Raw genomic sequence first — 17,215 nt, 5'->3', positions numbered from 1 at the left:
TCAACCAGACTGGTGAACTGCAATGGCCTCATGCACGTTACGTACTTATCGACATTGAGAAATTAAAACTTTTGCCACTGACTTCATGATGTCAGATGGAGGCAGATGCAGTAATTGAACAGCTTGCTCAACAGAAGCTTCTTGGGTTTATGAAAACAGAATCAAACTAGCAGCCAGGACTATATTCTTGTCTAAAAGACCAAGAAGGGGCAATAGACACACGGACAGATATCGTTATTTAACCTTCTTGCAGAGGTACAGGATTTAAAAGGCTGGTAGCTGCTGGCTGGATCTGAGTCAGCGTTCCTCTCACAAAAGCACTCGTGCTCCATCTGTAACAGAAAACCTTTTAATGATAGAATTAATCCAACTACACGCCTCTTTAAAGGAGCGATTACCCAATGACAGAGCAACCTATTAGGAAGGTTGGAGACTAAGGCGGAAAAGGGGCAATTTGGAGAGATCCAATCTATATGGGTATCAAGAGACACTGGCGAATAGACGGCATCTAATAAACAAAAAAGGCCAATATAAAGTTAACAATGGATTTACTACTAGAGCAGCAGAATCATTATTAAAGCAGAACAGCAGCTTCATCGCTCCTAAATCACCTCAAAGCACATTCAGTCTGCAATACTTTCAAATTATGACTTAAATGACAATTTCAGTTACATATACAAGGGCACCACTGAATCCTAAAAACATCATCACTGCACTCAGGACACGCGGACATTGCTAAGGTTCTCTCATCTGGAGTAAATTGAATTGTTGGTGACTTCCTGGCCTTCAGCACAGTTTTTACAGTCTGTCAGTGGACACCTCCACAGCGTCCTCCGTTGTAATAATATTCATGCTTTTTGTCTAAATCCGTCAGTTTAATCTAATCAAGTCTGATAACCTAATCTCACAAAATATAAACTTCTATAATCACATCATCAACATGATCTGACAGCACCTGCTCCGGCCAGCATATCTGGGTTTGTCCATAGTAATTTATCTGAATGGCAGATCCTCTGTTAAAAAAAAAAAAAAAAAAAGTGCCTGGATGATGAATTTTCAAATTCAGGCTAAAAGCCGTTATTTAGTAGTGTACAGTGTCCTTGTGGAGAGAGAAAATGCATTTGCAACTTTAACTGGAAAACGCAAGGAGCTGAGAAGCCAGGAAATCGAACGGCTAACAGTCGTTTCTTAAGTTCTCCTCAGATCTATAAAAGTGGACGGAAGCTGCTTCAAAGGCACGAACCCAGCACCAAATTAATCACTCATACTTCATGCTCCAAGAGCTTTTAATTGATTTAACGTTTTTTTTTACCACTTCAAGACGTGGCCTTAAACGATATCATTAAAAAAGATTACGCGTACATTGCAGGTCTTAAACGTAAGGTCGAACAATCCAAAATGCTGATAACAACTATACTGTAGTTATTCGGAAGTACTGTAGCGATGCACTATTTCAATCTCAGACTGGTTATTTTAAAACAACCAAGAGCGCCATCCACAGGTCACAAGTGTGAAAACTACACTGTGTACAAAATTATTATGCAAGTCTGTATTCTAATGGAAAATCATCTCCAAGAGCTTTTTCGTCAACTAAAAACCATATTAACTGCATTATTCACTTAGTGTAAACATTTTCAGGTGATTTAATGGCTTTATTAGGAGAGGGTCCGGCTTAAAGTGAGGAAAAGGCTTAAATTCAGGCGTGCAAAGTTGTAAAAATGGGTGAAAAAGGAGACCTAACAGAAGATGAAAACACAAAAATAGTTAACTGGCTTTCACAGGGCTACCAAACCACTGAAACTGCGAAGGGGCTGAGTCGCGATCACGAGACCGCAGAGACGCAAAAAGCGCGTCGAGAAGAAATTACGCAAATTAACTAGAGACCTGAGAAGAATTAAACAGGAAGTATGCAGGAAGCCTTTAGCTTCAAGTGCCACCATCTTTCAGAACCGCAAACTTCCTTTACACTGCAGGAGTACAAGCTGCAAAGTGCTTCACATGATTGGCAGGGTCAGAAAGGCATTAAAACAGCCTCCTTTAAATAATAATCATAAGCGAAAGCGTCAAGAACGGGCAAAGAAATATATGAAGAGATTTTTCAAAGGTTTTGTGGACGTATGAGATGCGTGACCCGGGTTGGTCCTGATGGGAGGGGCCATGGCTGGGTTGCTGACCGGCATTGCACACCAAGGGGGGGGGAGCGATAATGATATGGGCTGGAATTACCAGCAGTGAATTGGTTGGACCATTTCAGGTGGAAGACAGCTCGAAAATGAACTCCAGAAACGACTACAAATTCCTGGAGGACACCTTCCTTAAGCAGTGGTATTCAAAAAGTGCACGATACTGATGCAAGACGATGCTCTATCTCATGCATGGAAATACACCAGAGATTGGCTGGCCAGCAAAGGGTTCAAAGACAGCAAAATGATGACTTTGCCCCCATGGTTGCTCACCTTCCTAAAGAAGGAGATCTACAGAGGAGGACAGCAGTACACATCACTGAACAGCTTGTGGGAAGCCGTCTTGGATGCTTCATCAGAAATTAGGCCCAGTGACATAAAAGAAACTGACAGGATCAATGGATAATGGGGCAATACAAGGGTTAGAAAAGAAAGGCGGCTATATTGACAAATGAAAGTATTTCCAAAGGTAAAACTTCCTTTGTTAAGCTTCTGAATTCACTGCTAAAATCATAATTATTTAGAATTATGTAAAAATATGTTTTGTTCTTTGTTCATGAAATTATCAAAAAATGTACTGTATTTCTCAGTTGCATAATAAATGTGCACACCTATGTTTTTGAAAATATTTTCCGCTTGTAGCATACAAATCTAAGTCTTTCTGTATATAACATGTACTGTTGCAACGAATTGGCATTGCTTAATGTTGTGTCTGTCAAACAATTTTTTATCTGTAAATCACATTTGCATAATTATTATGCACGCAGAGTACGGGCTACAGGCACCAGGAAGTTCCTCTGCCGTCAATGAGATAATGAGCTGCAATGCTAGAAGGCAGGACTTGCTAATCACGGGTAAGGGGGCGTGGGGGATGCCCTGCCATGGGCTGGAGCCCCATCCTGGGCTTTTCCTGCCTTTTGCCCGTAGCCTCCGGGATTCAGAAGCGGTTTCAGAAAATGGATGGATGGATGGATGGCTGGCTGTGGGGGAAAGGTGAGGGGAATTGCCCAGAGCCAGAGGAATGCTGTATATGACTGTCCCGTGTCACGCTCGGCTCGGTGTTGTGCTTCCCAATTGGAAAACCCAGTCCGAGACAGAGTGAGGCAGCTGTTAGAGAGAGAGGGAGTGCAAATCAGGAGGCAGCTGTTAGAGAGAGGGAGTGCAAATCAGGAGGCAGCTGTTAGAGAGAGAGGGAGTGCAAATCAGGAGGCAGCTGTTAGAGAGAGAGGGAGTGCAAATCAGGAGGCAGCTGTTAGAGAGAGAGGGAGTGCAAATCAGGAGGCAGCTGTTAGAGAGAGGGAGTGCAAATCAGGAGGCAGCTGTTAGAGAGAGGGAGTGCAAATCAGGAGGCAGCGGACAGAATGCCTAGATTCCGGACATGAAGACCTCAACCGACATTCCACAACAGAAAGGTACATTTCTAGAAAAGATGGACACATGCATTCAGAATTACAAGTGTAATATGCATTTCACCACATGAAACCCACTGTGGGTTAATGGCATTTTTACTTTCATTGTTGCATTACAGTGCAGGAAAACCACATGCTGGATTTCAGAAAACACCAGAAAGTCCCATCAGTGAAGCAGTTTTTTCGCATTACTTTTTTTACTGTCTATAAATTCTTTCGATGACAATAATCTAATGATAACAAGGCGGAAGTATAATTACCAAAATGAGTCTGAAAGATCATATAGATCTGTTATGAATCCTGAACAGTCAAAATAACATTCTAAGATGGACACTGATAACTCCCTGTCTTCTTCATTTGAGGATGAACAGCACAGTTCTGCATGAAAGGTCATAAAAACGCAGGATTTTAAATTAAGTGCTGTCGACAAGGACGTCAAAAATAGTTTCATGGCAAATATTTCGGGTGAGTCACACTGTCAGAAACGTTAATAGTATCATTTCATTCTTAAAGCTTAATTTTTTCACCGGCATAAGGTTAGTTTATATTTTTTTATTTACTAATGAAGTGTGATTCTGTCTTCTGGTATCATGGCTGAAGTTTGAAGTTATAAGCATGTTGTATCATGTGTAATTATTTCAATAATATCCCACTATACGTCTGGTTTTTAATAATCTTTTTTGCACAACTCAGCCCTCGTACTGAAGAACTTGCTGGATGATCCCTTCATCTTATCGGAGCGTCCCGCCTCAGCTGAGAGGATCTGGAGCGCGAGAGCGTGAGAGCAGCGGTTCTTACCCAGTTGAGCCGCGTGTTGCCCAGCAGTAGAGCCGTCAGCTCCTTCAGGCAGGATTCCGCTCGTCCCACAAGCTCGACGCATGCCGGCCCGCTCAGGAACTCCAGCGCCTGGGCAACCACCCATGCAGCCTGAAGGATCAGCGACGGCGGCGGGAGGAGCCGGGGGTCGGCCCAGGCCTCAACCATGCAGGAGAGGAGCTGGCACAGCGCGTCTGTCACCACGGGGAGGTCCCTGCTATCGGCCGGCTGGCCCAGGCCGACGAGGCTGTGCAGGAATTGCGTGTGATGGAGCATAGCTATGTCCATGGAGCGACCATGACTTCCGGCACAGGACCGCTCAGATGGCAATGCGCTGAAGGAGCGGGCAGGCGGCAGAGAAAAATGCGAAGCGTGGGACACCTCAGCATCCGCGCCCAGGGGCAGCATCTCCACGCTGCTGCCTGTCCCAAAGCCGGAGTCACCTTCCCAGGGGCCGCTAATCCGCATGGACTCCTCAGCTGCCTGGGACCGCCCATCCATCGGAGGATCTCCTGTGTTGTGCATAAAACCACCTCAGATCATTTCTACGAACAAAACAGCTGAACGATTAGCACAGATCTGAATTTCTGAGTACCTGCCCGTCCATCTTCCAGCTGCTTTCCCAGTACAGGATTGTGGGTAAAATATCTGTACACTGCATGCTAATCAACCAGCCGTAATTTATCAGCCCACAACAAGTCAGTAAATAAATCTCTCCTGCGACAACAACGGTCCTCAAATTACAACCCCATCCAATTCCCAAAGCCCAAAAAGATTCCAAGCTTTTCTTTTAATATAAATTGTCACTGGGTATCATTATGCATTTTGTTTCGTTTCAGTCACATTCGCTTGAATAATATTTTTCTTTATTTATAAACCTGTCCCCATGGCAACTTTGTGCCAATGATGTCGAAACTCATTAATCTGCTCTCAGGGAGATTTCAATTGGACCCTTAAATGAGAGAATAGGTGGCAGGTTCTCTTTTTTTTTTAAAGAAATTATGAAACAAACCTATTTTGCGATTAACGACAAGTATTATAAACCACATATGATGCATGGGTGAATATGTCTCTTATTCAGACCCAACTGCTCACAAAGTTTAAGCTGCACTGTTGGCAGAATAAAACACAGACCGTTCTGTGTGAGTACAGCCACACAATGTTGCTTTCATATGTAAATTTGTACCTCTGCGAACCTTACTGACAAATATTAAGTGTAACATCTATTGCCAATACATATGTATTAAACAGCTTTGTCCAAAGGCTTTACGTAATCTCCCTGAAAGCTTCCTGTGTATAGAATACACCCAGGTGGCTGGTCCATGTACCCACCGGCAACGCTGCTCCCCGTGATCTCCGCCCGAGTCTTGCTGAGGAGGAGCTCCTGCCGCAGTCTAAGCACCTCCTCCTGCAGCCCCTGGGCCTTGGCCTTCCAGTCGTTGTCCTCACAGTGGAGTCTGCTGGCCAGGAACTCCGCATGCTCCCTCCCTGACCACCCCTTCGGCCTGCTCCTTATTATGGCAACTGCCACTGCCAGCTTAGCCGTCCGCAGGTACCAGAGTCCTCCATCATGCTCTAGGATTAAATATTAAAGGAAAAAGATCTAGAACCTAGACAACTCATTGTGACGTAATGTACATCCATGCAGCAAGTTCAATTGAAGAAGCTCGTCAGTGTATCCATAGGCATGAGGCTGGGGTACACCCTGGACGGGATGCCAGTCCATCACAGGGCACGGGGCTGGGGTACACCCTGGATGGGATGCCAGTCCATCACAGGGCACGGGACTGGGGTACGCTTTGGGCAGGATGCCAGTCCATCACAGGGCATGAAGCTGGGGTAAGCCCTGGGCAGGATGCCAGTCCATCACAGGGCACGGGGCTGGGATACACCCTGGATGGGATGCCAGTCCTTCACAGGGCACAGGGCTGGGGTACACCCTGGATGGGATGCCAGCCCATCACAGGGCACGGGACTGGGGTATGCTTTGGGCAGGATGCCAGTCCATCACAGGGCACGGGGCTGGGATACACCCTGGATGGGATGCCAGTCCATCACAGGGCACGGGACTGGGGTACGCTTTGGGCAGGATGCCAGTCCATCACAGGGCATGAAGCTGGGGTAAGCCCTGGGCAGGATGCCAGTCCATCACAGGGCACGGGGCTGGGATACACCCTGGATGGGATGCCAGTCCTTCACAGGGCACAGGGCTGGGGTACACCCTGGATGGGATGCCAGCCCATCACAGGGCACGGGACTGGGGTATGCTTTGGGCAGGATGCCAGTCCATCACAGGGCACGGGGCTGGGATACACCCTGGATGGGATGCCAGTCCATCACAGGGCACGGGACTGGGGTACGCTTTGGGCAGGATGCCAGTCCATCACAGGGCATGAAGCTGGGGTAAGCCCTGGGCAGGATGCCAGTCCATCACAGGGCACGGGGCTGGGATACACCCTGGATGGGATGCCAGTCCTTCACAGGGCACAGGGCTGGGGTACACCCTGGATGGGATGCCAGCCCATCACAGGGCACGGGACTGGGGTATGCTTTGGGCAGGATGCCAGTCCATCACAGGGCACGGGGCTGGGATACACCCTGGATGGGATGCCAGCCCTTCACAGGGCACAGGGCTGGGGTACACCCTGGATGGGATGCCAGCCCATCACAGGGCACGGGACTGGGGTACGCTTTGGGCAGGATGCCAGTCCATCACAGGGCACGGGGCTGGGATACACCCTGGATGGGATGCCAGTCCTTCACAGGGCACAGGGCTGGGGTACACCCTGGATGGGATGCCAGCCCATCACAGGGCACGGGACTGGGGTACACCCTGGATGGGATGCCAGCCCATCACAGGGCACGGGACTGGGGTACACCCTGGATGGGATGCCAGCCCATCACAGGGCACGGGACTGGGGTACACCCTGGATGGGATGCCAGCCCATCACAGGGCACGGGACTGGGTTACGCTTTGGGCAGGATGCCAGTCCATCACAGGGCACGGGGCTGGGATACACCCTGGATGGGATGCCAGCCCATCACAGGGCACGGGACTGGGGTACGCTTTGGGCAGGATGCCAGTCCATCACAGGGCATGAAGCTGGGGTAAGCCCTGGACGGGATGCCAGTCCTTCACAGGGCACAGGGCTGGGGTACACCCTGGGCGGGATGCCAGTCCATCACAGGGAAATACCATACCTTGAATACAACCATACTCTACAAGTAATTCAGAGACAGCAATCAACCCAAATGCATGCCTATGGACTGCAGAAGGACACCCATGTCAGACAGGGAGAACATGCAAACTCCAAAACAGCAGGCAGAGGTAGGCACCCTTAAAAGAAGTCTGAGAGAAATACAGCATAATTGTTACAATATTCCTTTTTAAAATCATAAAGCCCAGAAAGGTGACTTAGTGAGTTAATATCACAACTGGCAATTTAAAGAAAGCAGTTACTCACTCGTTTGATCTACCTAAAATGCATTGAAATAAAGTTACTTAAAGATTATGTGACACCCATAAGCACAAACACCCTTCCTTATGATTATACATATGCAAATAATGAAATCAAATCTATTACCACATATAAATTAATCACACACCCAAACACTAATCTTGACGTGGTTTTAACAGCTTTTGATGTTGGATTCTTTGTGCTTAAACGATTCACTGTATTAAATTAATCTTGCTTAATGATTCAAATGATGGCTGAATTTGACTCAGTTCGCACTTAGTTGAGCTGTATGAATGGAGGCAAATGCGGTGACCACGGCCCTTGACAGTTAATCATTGTAGTATTAATGGTAGATGAATAACTGTAAATTACTGCCATCTAACTATCAATTAGTCGCTATCTAACCCTTTTTGTAAACTCTGTTTCGGTCGCGGAGGCAAAGCCAGCACGACGAGGCCGGTCACTAAAAACCCGAAATGCCCTCTTTCCTCGGCCGATGGCTGCATAATCGGTTATCGTCGGTTTAACCACAGCCAAACACACGGGTCAGTATAAGCTGTTATCGTCGGTTTAACCACAGCCAAACACACGGGCCAGTATAATCGGTTATCGTCGGTTTAACCACAGCCAAACACACGGGCCAGTATAAGCTGTTATCGTCGGTTTAACCACAGCCAAACACACGGGCCAGTATAAGCTGTTATCGTCTGTCTAACCACATCCAAATAGGTGGGTATCCGCTACTCAGCACATGACCCGCCAGACCCAGTACTCTGAGGCTACTGGGAAATCCACAATTTTATCATCAATTTTCACTTAATATTAAATTAGATTAAGTTAACTCCCCTCAAATGGTCAGCAACATACAGCAGTTTAGTTATTTTAGACTCGCGCCTAGTGGAAAAGTTGGAGGGAATTTGGGCTAAAATAAAAATAAGCTTATCTATCTCGGGTTACTCTCGGTAGGCAGGGATCTAACGTTTGGCTAACCGCGCTGGACGGCTAACTTAGGGAGTTCATTAGTAAAAGCAGCCGTAAAAGGTTAACTGCGTTTCAATCGTGAACATAGTTAATCTTCTTTTAATGAACTGAAAAGGTAATTACTTTCCCCGCAGTAGTTTCCTCCTTTCTCATCCGGCAATATTGCGGCCATCGCTGTTAAACGGAGTCCTCGGTAATAGTGGCCAAATCTATATCTAGTAGTATTAAACAATATTTTGATAGAGCGACATGTTGCTTTCGCCTGTCGCGTTAACCTGGTGCGATACAGTCACGTGCCAAACCGGGCCACGCCCAGCACTGGCTGCTGGTTCATTATATCGCTGTATCTGCACATCCTTACTTTTTATTCCGTCCGTAACATAACATTTCCACAACAGCCATTGCCCCCTCCCCGTGCCATAAAACCTCGTTTTGTATAAATAAGAAAATCAAACGTTTTGAAGCACTATTCCTACAGGTATAGCTGTATTCTTAAGTTACATGCATAATTAGTTTTGTAAGTGAATAAAGGATATAAAATTCGCATCCATGCGCATTTTATATGTGAAAAGTAACTCTATCTGCCAAGAGGGAAATAAACGTCCTTTTTGAATTTTTTAAATAATTATTTTGAATGAATCATTCAGATGCAACAGAGGTTGTAATTCAATTCACTTAATCAGATGGAAATATTGAAGTGATCGTAGGTGCACCATAATCAAAGGATGACATTTTATCTCCGCACTCAACCTGCAAGATGACATAATTTGGTTGAGTCAGTCACAGGGGCGTCGCTGTGGTCATTTTAGGGGCACTTTAGCCCCCCCCCCCCCCCCAAATAAATGTGCACTAATTAGGTTAAATAATGTGTTCTCGTTCTTTTTCATGTCGATATGTTTTAAAATGATTTCCTTTTATTCTATCTTTAACCCAGCATGCAAACCAATCAACTTGTTGTCTGCTGCAGTGTAAAGGGCAAGTGTTTACATATTTTGTAATCTGCAGAAAGACCTTCTTGAAATAAATTATTCAATGTGTAGCCTATCTATTTACCTAAATATTCTAGTAAGCACACTTTCATCAGACTTGGTTTTGTCATATCTCCTTTTCCAAAAAGATATTTATGTAATACATCATTAAAATGTTTTTTTTTTGGGGGGGGGGGGTGCTTTGCCTCACCCCAAAGGAAGACCTTCACATTTGAATTATGGGTAGGACAGTCACTTTAACAAGGACGTAATACTAAAACAATTTGGAACAATATCCCTATACGTCAGTCCATTTAAAACTTAATGTGAGCGAGTGACGCATGTACTCAGTGATAATTCTGAACAGAAAAGATATTTCACAGATAGAAAAATACTTTGTGGACATGGTTTCAGAGAAGCTCACCTCAGGAGGAAGGTGGCTTTAATTTCCATGTCCTGTTTGTCTGCGACCTTAGTGCCTTTGCCAGGTACTGCCTCTGGTGTTTCCATGGTAAGGTGATTGTTAATGAAAAAGCCTGAATAAATGACCAGCCCCAAAACTAATCAAAACAACCCTCTATACGCAACTATCAAAATGACACGCTATTCAGTTCTAACACAGTGAATAGGATTTGTTGACTCATGAACAATACAAAAATAGGAATATTAAAATAGGAAAGAGAAGCAGATGTAATATTGCTTATGAAAATTTCAATGTCAAATTGGATTCTAACATTTGTGTAAATTATACAAAACCAGAAAGAAATAAAAGCAATCTTAATCATTAAAATTTTACTTAGTATTGCATATTTTGCATATAAGTTGTCACAAAGCACATTACTATATATATATATATATATATATATATATATATATATATATATATATATATATATATATATATATATCCAAAATGCCAATATTGGGAAAAACTTAATAATGTCTTCCTGACCCCAATCATGGAGGTGATCGAACAGTGCTGGTAATTAAGAAATTAAAAACAGCTTACAGCAGGGAAAACAGAAACAGGAGGAAGAAAATTAAACTTTAATAGCCCTGTGCTAATAGGTAACAGGAATAAAGTGTACATGTCCCAGCAGTTTGATCTGGGTTTGGGGCGCGTGGTGGTTTTGTGGGTACCACTGTGGGTACCACTGGGTACCACTGCCACCTCACACCTCCAGCACTGCAGGCTGGCATCCCGCCTCCGCCGTTTGTGTGGAGTTAGCATGTTCCACGCATGTCACACCTCCCCCTCTGGGTGTAGCTTTCTTCTTCAGTCTGGAGACACACAGTTTGGCGAGTTATTGTCTCCAAAGTAGGAGTAGGTCTCATGATGAGCAAGACGAGGTAGAAGAATTTCTATGATGTACTTCAATTTTACAGTTTTCTTCATTACAATAGTTTAAGGCAATTCAATATCTTTATATGAATTATTTGTTGTTAACAAAGCATTTGTTATAAGAACATCTCCACAGATGATATTGTATGTCTAAGTTGCTGCCTTATATCATATATTGATTTTTTTCACACAATAATCAATTATGGAGTGGGCAGGCCAAAATAAATACCTTTTGGCAAGATATCATTGTTGAATAAAGGTTTCTTGCCATGTCTTCAGCATCCAAATGTGTTACTTGCCTAGCTAATAGAAAGTATTATGCAGAGATTTAGCAGTTGTTTTTTAGTTATTTAAATGCAGCTGTTTACTGTCTCAGTAAATGGATGCTGTTGTGAGGTTAAAATTGTGTTATATGCTGACATATTGCACCTTACAATCAATCAAACACTAGGGACTCAAACTCCAGGAGATACAAGGAACATAGATACAAGACTGGGCACAGGCAGGGAAACTAAGAACAAAGCTACTAAACTCAACGACTAAACTAGTTGATAAACACAAGGAACACGATAAAATGTGGGGTTTACTAAAAAATTGAGGCACAAATACTCTAAATGTCCTAAGTGGATACTTGGTTCACAGCCACACGCTCAGCCCATTCAACCACACGATGGCTCAGGGAACAAGGAAAGTGGTGTGGAATATAGCCAGGGGTAAATCTAGGGAAACACAGGGAACAGAACGGGATGACCAGTGACACCCACTGGTCAAACAGGGAAAGGACAGAACAGGACAAGGGAGGATAGATCCTGAAAATAAGCAAGATGCATTTTTGCCCCCCAAATGCAAACATCTAACTCTACCTGTGATGTTCTTGAATGTATAATATTAAAAGTGAGTGAAAGTGGGGTCTAGGGATCCCTGCAATGAGCTGACTGTCAGAATGCAGATTCAATTTGAACATTATCTCCCAGACAGAGAGAGTGGTTAGTGTTTAGAGAGAGAATTATGTCATGTTTTCTGGTCATGCAAGATTAAGATTTGTACATAGGACAAGCAGCTATAAAAAAAGGGATGGATGGATTTCAGAATTAGTGCTTTTGACGTTTAAAGTGCATGATTAATTGCAAATTGTAATGAGTGATACCAACTGTTATGTCAAATGCAACACAAGTATTAAATATGTTTATAAGGGTTTCCAAAGTAATAATTTGATAAACATGGTTTCTGTTAATTCTGGATTTTATATGCTTAGATTGAGGTAGGGGTTTTAGAACATAGAGATAGGTATCTGTGAAATATTTTTCAGCTATTGAATCATTTTTGTTCTAACAGCGATTGTATTTGAATACTAATTTGTCAAACGATTGCAAGGTTTCATGCGCAGAGAGCAGGAACCCAGGGGCATTATGACCCGGTGGATTTCATCCCGCTCTCCTTTCGGGGAGAAAGGGAGTGAGAGAGGAGTGAGAGAGGAGTACTGCGACCTGTTCGGGCAGTTTCTGCTTGCAAAGGCTGTATAAAGTGAAGCTGCAAGTTGCGCAGACCAGTACAACTAAGTACTACCGAATCCGCAGAACTGATCCCAACGCCTCTAACAATGGACTAAAATATCTAGGCTAAGGAAAAAGGAAAAACTGCGAAACATGCTATGATTTTTACATTTAAACTTGTTGAACTACTTTAATTAATTACATTTCTTTTCGTTATTTAAACCGCATTAAGGACTAAATGGAATACAATGCAACTGTCTATTAAAATATCTCTCAGCTATATTCATTTAAAATTTTGAAACTGAATGGAGATGTAAATGGCTAAATGATACCCTGCTTACAAGCCAGCTTAACAAATTTTATATATAAAAAGGAAAAGTGCCTTCCCTTAACCACTATATAATTTTTGAATGGAATAAGTGATCACTAAAGCGAAATTTCAGATGGACTAATACTAACTTCAATTAAAAAACAATTATCTTTTGTCAGTGTGGGAAAACGCCAAACAATATGAATGAAGACATTACGTTAACCAGCGACTAGCTGCTCGTCAGGGATGGAGCGTCCAAGCCAGCTGAACCCGACGCCTGTCATTTATGTCGGAATACTGGACACTTCAGCCAACGACACCAATTCCAATTACACATCCAAACCTGGCGGGGCATCTCCCAATCTTGCTTTTCAGGCCGGCTTAGGTGCAACCCTGTCCGTCATAACTTTTGCCACTACGTTGTCTAACGCGTTCGTAATAGCCACCATTTACCAGTCCAGGAAACTGCACACTCCTGCGAACTTCCTTATAGCCTCGCTGGCGGTCACGGATCTGTTAGTGTCCATCCTGGTGATGCCCATAAGTGTCGTGTACACAGTGAGCCACACATGGACATTAGGACAGATCGTCTGCTACATTTGGTTATCTTCAGACATATCCTGCTGCACGGCGTCTATCCTTCACTTGTGCGTAATTGCGCTGGATCGCTACTGGGCGATAACTGATGCCATCGAGTACTCCAAAAAGCGGACCACAGCCCGGGCTGCCGGGATGATAGTTACCGCCTGGGTCATAGCCATCTCCATCTCCCTGCCGCCCCTATACTGGCGCCATGTGAAAGCCGAGGAGCTGAACAGTTGCAACGTGAACAATGACAACATTTTCTACACTATCTATTCAACTTTTGGGGCATTCTACATCCCCACCTTGCTACTTATTGTGCTCTACGGTAGGATCTACGTCGAGGCCAGGAAAAGGATCCTAAAACAGCCGCTGAAAAAAGAGGGGAAGAGGCTCACTTCGGCGCACTTGATCGAGGACTCGCCGGGATCCGCGGCGTCCGGCACGTCCCCGAACTACGGCACGCAGGAAATCACCGCGCGCGAACGCGCTCCGTCCGGCAGCCCGACCCAGGTGAAGGTGACCGTGTCGGACTCGCTTTTAGAGAAAAAGAGGATCTCTGCTGCGAGGGAGAGAAAAGCCACCAAAACTTTGGGGATAATCCTGGGCGCCTATATCATATGCTGGTTGCCGTTTTTTATTTACACGCTGTTGGTGCCAATATGTACATCATGCATGTACCCAGAGTTGTTTGATGTATTCACCTGGCTTGGTTATCTCAATTCTTTAATAAATCCGATCATTTATACTATGTCAAATGAAGATTTTAAGAAGGCTTTTCACAAACTAATACGTTTTAGATGCTGTCTCTCATGATATCGCACCCAGAACCGTAGCCAGGCACGTGTGTCAGAAACAATATAGGCTACTTACAAAAAGCATTATTTAAAACGCTGTTAATGTCTATGAGTAAGAAGTCGGCTAGAGAAATATGCGCTCGGTTTTAAAAACTTTATGTAGAATGAAAATATATGTATATTGAAATTGTAGTATTTCTGCTGTCATGAAACTGACCAGGTACATCATGTTCATAATGGTTTGTCTGATAACTATAAATAACAGAATATCTTCATAAGATAATTGATGCACTCTATGTAGCTGATGCTCATTAGATGAGAAAAACAATCAAGAGTGACAGATGTGTTAGCGATCTTAATGAATAATGTGAATAACAAATAAACAGCACAGTACTGGCACTCCGCTTTGTATCTGCTGCTCTGAAGACGACGAACAGCGAACTAACAGGTCATTCACGCCGATTTTGATCTGTGCTGAAGGCCAGGTAGAATTTTCACAACTGCCTGAGCCTGTTGCTGTTTGATAATAAAAATGTAAATTTGAAGTTACTATCGACTTAAAAGAAATGTGCTTTTTGCTGCAAGATTGTTGTCAGAGGCTGCTGTGATTATGTATGTATGTGTGCGTGCATTTATTTATTTATTTATTTATTTATTTATTTATTTATTTAAGTTCTTTCTTGTTGGTGACGGACACAGTCGGATTTGAAAGAACCATCAACACTCTACACAGCGCATTAAATAGCTCCCTATGAAGCTCGCGCACACCTTCGCGAACAGCACGCTCTTGTTTCGGTTGATGCTGTCCTGCCCCTTGTATTTTCTCTCTTCATCTGCATATCTTCATTACGCATTGTCGTGCTTTGACTTTAATTTTCTTGTATTCCTTATTGGGAGGAAAATTTTTACTTGATCCATATTCTCTCACAACATATTTGCATATTACTATTTAAAATGAACTGAGTCAAGGCAATCAAGTATAATTTGACTTATACAGTTAGCAGATATAGGGTTAATATTGGCATGGATAGAATGGACATGTGATCAATTCACTGCGGCCAAGATTTTATTTTTCCAAATTTGTGTTTGCATATTTTCATTATATGTAACATTTACTCTATGTTTTCCTTTCTATATTGCTGTTTGCTTTTCAATTTGTTGTTCTCTAAAAGTACTCAAATGAAATGCTTTCTGTGTATGTCTACCTTTGTGTATACTTCCTTTTTGTTTACTATTTTTTCTGATATGGATTAATATATGTGGGTTTATGGATATACCGACTACATAAAAGAATATAAAAAATACAGGTTTATAATGATTGTAACAAACCTCTAAATGTGCCCAGTCCTGGACTGTATTGTAAACATATCACAACATGTTTGTAAAACACATTTTAATTACCCGTTTACAGAAGCCAGCATGTACTAATAAGCAATTGCAGCATCTTTGGAAATAAAATACATCCTGTCAGAAACACTGCCACAGATTAGTTACATTACCTACCTCTGATAAGTTCTGAAAAGTAAAAATGCAATTGAGATCTTTTACAACTAAAGTGACTGAAATGGGCTAGACGTTTTTTAAAAGATATTTATGGACTCAGTCTTGTATGGAAAGGCATAGCATTGCAATACTAAATAATACAATTCATCGTTCATTCAAGAAAAAAAAGAAATTATGTCATTTCAGCTTTTTTTTGCATAAAACCAAATGCATTGTATTTCCTTAGCATTTATGTGTGAATTACATTTAAAAAACAGGTGGGGTTCAAACCACTGCTGTTACTGCAAGGTGAAAAACAAATAAAGAAATAACACACCACTGACTGGTTATATTCTTTGGGGAAAGTAAGAAAAGGACCAAAGAGGTGTTAGTTGCTCTAGAAATCCTGAGCCTGAATTACACCTTTACTCATCCTTGATAAATTCACTGAAGCGTGTCACTAAATTATACATATTAACATTATTATTATTTAAGTGTGTTGAACCTTGCAGGGTGTGTAATGGTTTTGCTGGGGTCAGTGACCCAGAAGTCAGTACAAGTTACACAGCACTGCTATTAATCTTTATTTAAACACACTCAAATAATCATATAAACTTAATGTCTTATGCTTATCGTACTTTGGTGGATTATTTTAATTCAGGAATGTTTCTGTACAGGGATGCCTAAAATCGAGTGCTCAAAATATTTTACTTGGTTTTATTTATGAGTTAAAAGCAAAAAAGGTAAATAGCCATTAAGGTGGGTGGGACATTAAATGTAATTATGATTCATGAAGCTTTTTCTATGCCTTAAAATGTATAAGTTTTAATGGTACTCTACTTTGTATTGACTGTGTCACATCTGATCATTGTAACCCTCACAGGAACATTTTCTTACAACTAAGGTGTTTCAATTTGAGATAAAGGTTTAAATATACAAATAAAGCAAATTAGAGGAAATACGTAATAATGTAGAATATTGTTGCATTTTTGGTGATGACCAGATGAAATTAACTACCAAGGGTTCTGGGTCTTGACAGCCTGTCTACACCTCATGGAAGCACAGCATGAGAATGGTTTTTCATAATGAGAATAAGTAATATCTTACTCTGCAATATTATCTCACATGTCCGGTTCAAGATGTTTAATAAAATCTATTAGAAAAACAGCATAAAACATCCTGATGATAAGTACTGTAAACCATCCACAGATTCCAAGAAAGGTTGTATTCTAGATAAATTGTGGTTCAATTAAGGTTATCCAACTATTTTACTGCTGTCTGTCTTAAGCTATTTATAATGTCAATGTTTTACCTGAATGCTCAAATATATAACATTCTCAGATATATAGAGGAGGTGAAACTATAGTTAAAATCCAATGCAACGGCTTGCTTTT

The 17,215-nt window shown here is 42.5% G+C and overlaps 2 protein-coding genes and 1 long non-coding RNA gene across 6 annotated transcripts in view; 2 read left to right on the top strand and 1 right to left on the bottom strand.

The window, feature by feature from the left end:
* mei4 (meiosis-specific, MEI4 homolog (S. cerevisiae)) overlaps positions 1 to 9,263 on the bottom strand; it is a 30,060-nt gene extending 20,797 nt beyond the window's left edge. The window contains exons 1-3 of one of the 3 annotated variants that reach the window (XM_072702956.1): positions 8,973 to 9,263; positions 5,741 to 5,991; positions 4,391 to 4,920 (exon numbers count right to left, since the gene is read on the bottom strand). In XM_072702956.1, coding sequence (XP_072559057.1) covers positions 4,391 to 4,920; positions 5,741 to 5,991; positions 8,973 to 9,019 — 828 coding nt within the window. In that variant the 5' untranslated portion in view covers positions 9,020 to 9,263. Of the gene's footprint in view, positions 1 to 4,390; positions 4,921 to 5,740; positions 5,992 to 8,970 lie in introns of all 3 variants that reach the window. The other 2 variants (XM_072702954.1, XM_072702955.1) reach the window with 2 other exon arrangements.
* On the top strand, positions 1,967 to 4,414 carry LOC111849755 (uncharacterized). Of its 2 annotated transcripts, XR_011984171.1 has the most exons (4): positions 1,967 to 2,652; positions 2,951 to 3,595; positions 3,712 to 4,057; positions 4,286 to 4,414. It is a non-coding gene; the product is annotated as an uncharacterized lncRNA (long non-coding RNA). The 2 variants fall into 2 exon arrangements; XR_011984170.1 differs by having other exon boundaries at positions 2,951 to 4,057.
* A 3,430-nt stretch (positions 9,264 to 12,693) lies between the features above and the next one.
* LOC111842989 (5-hydroxytryptamine receptor 1B-like) lies at positions 12,694 to 14,951 on the top strand. The gene has a single exon (XM_023810174.2). The coding sequence runs from the start codon at positions 13,207 to 13,209 to the stop codon at positions 14,356 to 14,358; it is 1,152 nt and encodes a 383-aa protein (XP_023665942.1). The 5' UTR covers positions 12,694 to 13,206; the 3' UTR covers positions 14,359 to 14,951.
* The last annotated feature ends 2,264 nt before the right edge of the window (positions 14,952 to 17,215 follow it).

Source organism: Paramormyrops kingsleyae, chromosome 19 (assembly GCF_048594095.1).
Source record: "Paramormyrops kingsleyae isolate MSU_618 chromosome 19, PKINGS_0.4, whole genome shotgun sequence".
NCBI lineage: Eukaryota > Metazoa > Chordata > Actinopteri > Osteoglossiformes > Mormyridae > Paramormyrops > Paramormyrops kingsleyae.
Note: the sequence above shows the minus strand (reverse complement) of the source record. Positions and strands in the feature narration are given on the sequence as shown.